This window comes from Triticum aestivum, chromosome 5D (genome assembly GCF_018294505.1).
Source record: "Triticum aestivum cultivar Chinese Spring chromosome 5D, IWGSC CS RefSeq v2.1, whole genome shotgun sequence".
In the NCBI taxonomy this organism is placed as follows: domain Eukaryota; kingdom Viridiplantae; phylum Streptophyta; class Magnoliopsida; order Poales; family Poaceae; genus Triticum; species Triticum aestivum.
Genome location: NC_057808.1, coordinates 539,803,783 through 539,805,591, shown reverse-complemented (window position 1 = coordinate 539,805,591; position 1,809 = coordinate 539,803,783). Strand labels below are relative to the sequence as shown.

The 1,809-nt window shown below is 53.1% G+C and overlaps 1 protein-coding gene across 1 annotated transcript in view; it reads right to left on the bottom strand.

The window, feature by feature from the left end:
- The window catches only part of LOC123123620 (probable glycerol-3-phosphate acyltransferase 3), a 4,579-nt gene extending 3,495 nt beyond the window's left edge, over positions 1-1,084 (bottom strand). The window contains exon 1 of the mRNA XM_044544158.1: positions 246-1,084. Coding sequence (XP_044400093.1) covers positions 246-1,034 — 789 coding nt within the window. The 5' untranslated portion in view covers positions 1,035-1,084. The remainder of the gene's footprint in view (positions 1-245) is intronic.
- Positions 1,085-1,809: the final 725 nt, after the last annotated feature.

The window sequence follows — 1,809 nt, the reverse complement described above, 5'->3', positions numbered from 1 at the left end:
GACACGCTTGTTTTCACCAAAAAAAGTAGAATACGCTTGCATGCGAATTTCAGTGACAGTTTCTTTCTTTTTATCTTTTCTCCATCAATATCTTGAACAAACAAGCACACCCCTTATTTTTTCTTCTTTAAACTTATCTCGCTTATTTTCAAGAACATTAATAGCATGCATATCAGCGCCCTCTCGCTTATTTTCAAGAACATTAATAGCATGCATGGAGTAGTAAAAAACCATTGGTGGCTAACCTTGCAGTACTTTTGGAAGATGTGCCGAAACGAGCACCCCAGTCCACCAATGCCGACGACGGCGCCGCCCTTGGCCCCAATGGCCTCCTCCACGTCCATCCGCCTCATCGCCTCGCCTTCGTCCTCCACGAGACCCAGGTAGTACCCTCCGAGCTCCCTCAGCTCCGGCGCGACGACGGCGTCGACAGCGAGGTACTCCTTCAAGAACGACTCCACCATCACCCTCGGCATGCTGCTCACGCACACGCAGCGCCTTCGCCGCCGCGCGGCCCCTGCCGTCGCTGGAGCAGACGTGGCCGCGTGGAACACCTCGGCGCTCACGTCCTGCAGGAACAGCTTGGGCATGACGGCCATGCCTAGCCGGCCAAACGCGTCCTTCCGGAGCCCCGCGAAGGTCACCATCACCATGGCCTTCATGGCGAGCTCGTCCGTGAGGAGGCGGAGGAGAGGGTAGAGCAGCAGCAGAAGGAGGCCGCGGAGGAGCCCGCCGGCCTCGAGGGCCACGAGCATGAAGTAGGGAAAGGTAGAGGAGGACATCAGCAGGGCGCCTTCCACCTCGCACACGATGGCGCCGCCGCCAGCACAACCACCATTATTGTTGTCGTTGTCCATCGTCCCCGGTGCCGGGAGCGCGTCCAGCGGCGCCGTCGACGACTCGCGCCTCTGTGATGGTGGCAGCCTCTCGGTGGCCGACGTCGGCGCGGGTGGCGCACGGCTGATGAGGGACTTGAGCCGCCGGATGAGGATCTTGTTGTACAAGAGGAGGGACTTGGTGAATGCTTTGGACATGGCGGCAGCCGGCGGTGCGTGCCACCACAAATGTTGAGGCAGGTAGCTAGTGTTGAGATGTGGTGAAAGGCAGCAGACGCTGAATGTGTTTATATAGATAGGAGAAAGATACGTGCTGGCGTGCACTAGCGGGAGCGGGATTAATAAAAAATAAGTGCTGGCGTGCTGGAGTACAAATTTTTTTTAAACACAATACAAATGCTCGCATACCGGCATATACACTTAACTCTTTGAACGCATGCACGCGCACTCCACCCCTAGAAGCATCTTCGATATACCGAGCCTTCATAGTCGACGGGAATTTCTCCTCCCGCTAAATGCATATCGCCGGAAGGCCAATAAATCCAGAAAAATACGATCACAAGTGGCAAGTCTAAGACTTGAACCCTGGCCGTTGGTTCCACCACAAGGAACCTAATCATGTTAGCTCCGCTCAGTTCACATTAGAGTACAAGTTTGTTGTTGTGTCATGTATCATTGGTGTTTAATCTTGGATTGGTTTGCTACACTCTGCTAACTTTCATAAAGCCGCGTAATAGATGGGGCCGACTATTTCAAGGCCGTCCATTTTTTTCTTCCATCGGCCACTTTTTCCTCCACCGATCTAATCAGCAATCCAACGGACCACAACCTTCCCTTTCCTCTAGTCTTCTCCCTCTAACAACATCGTGCCACTGTACCTCCACTATGTTGAAGTTGTGTCGAATATAGTGTACAAGGTAGGTTACAGTTGGACTTGTAGTAGTATTGTGTTTAGATAGGATATGGAGTCGTG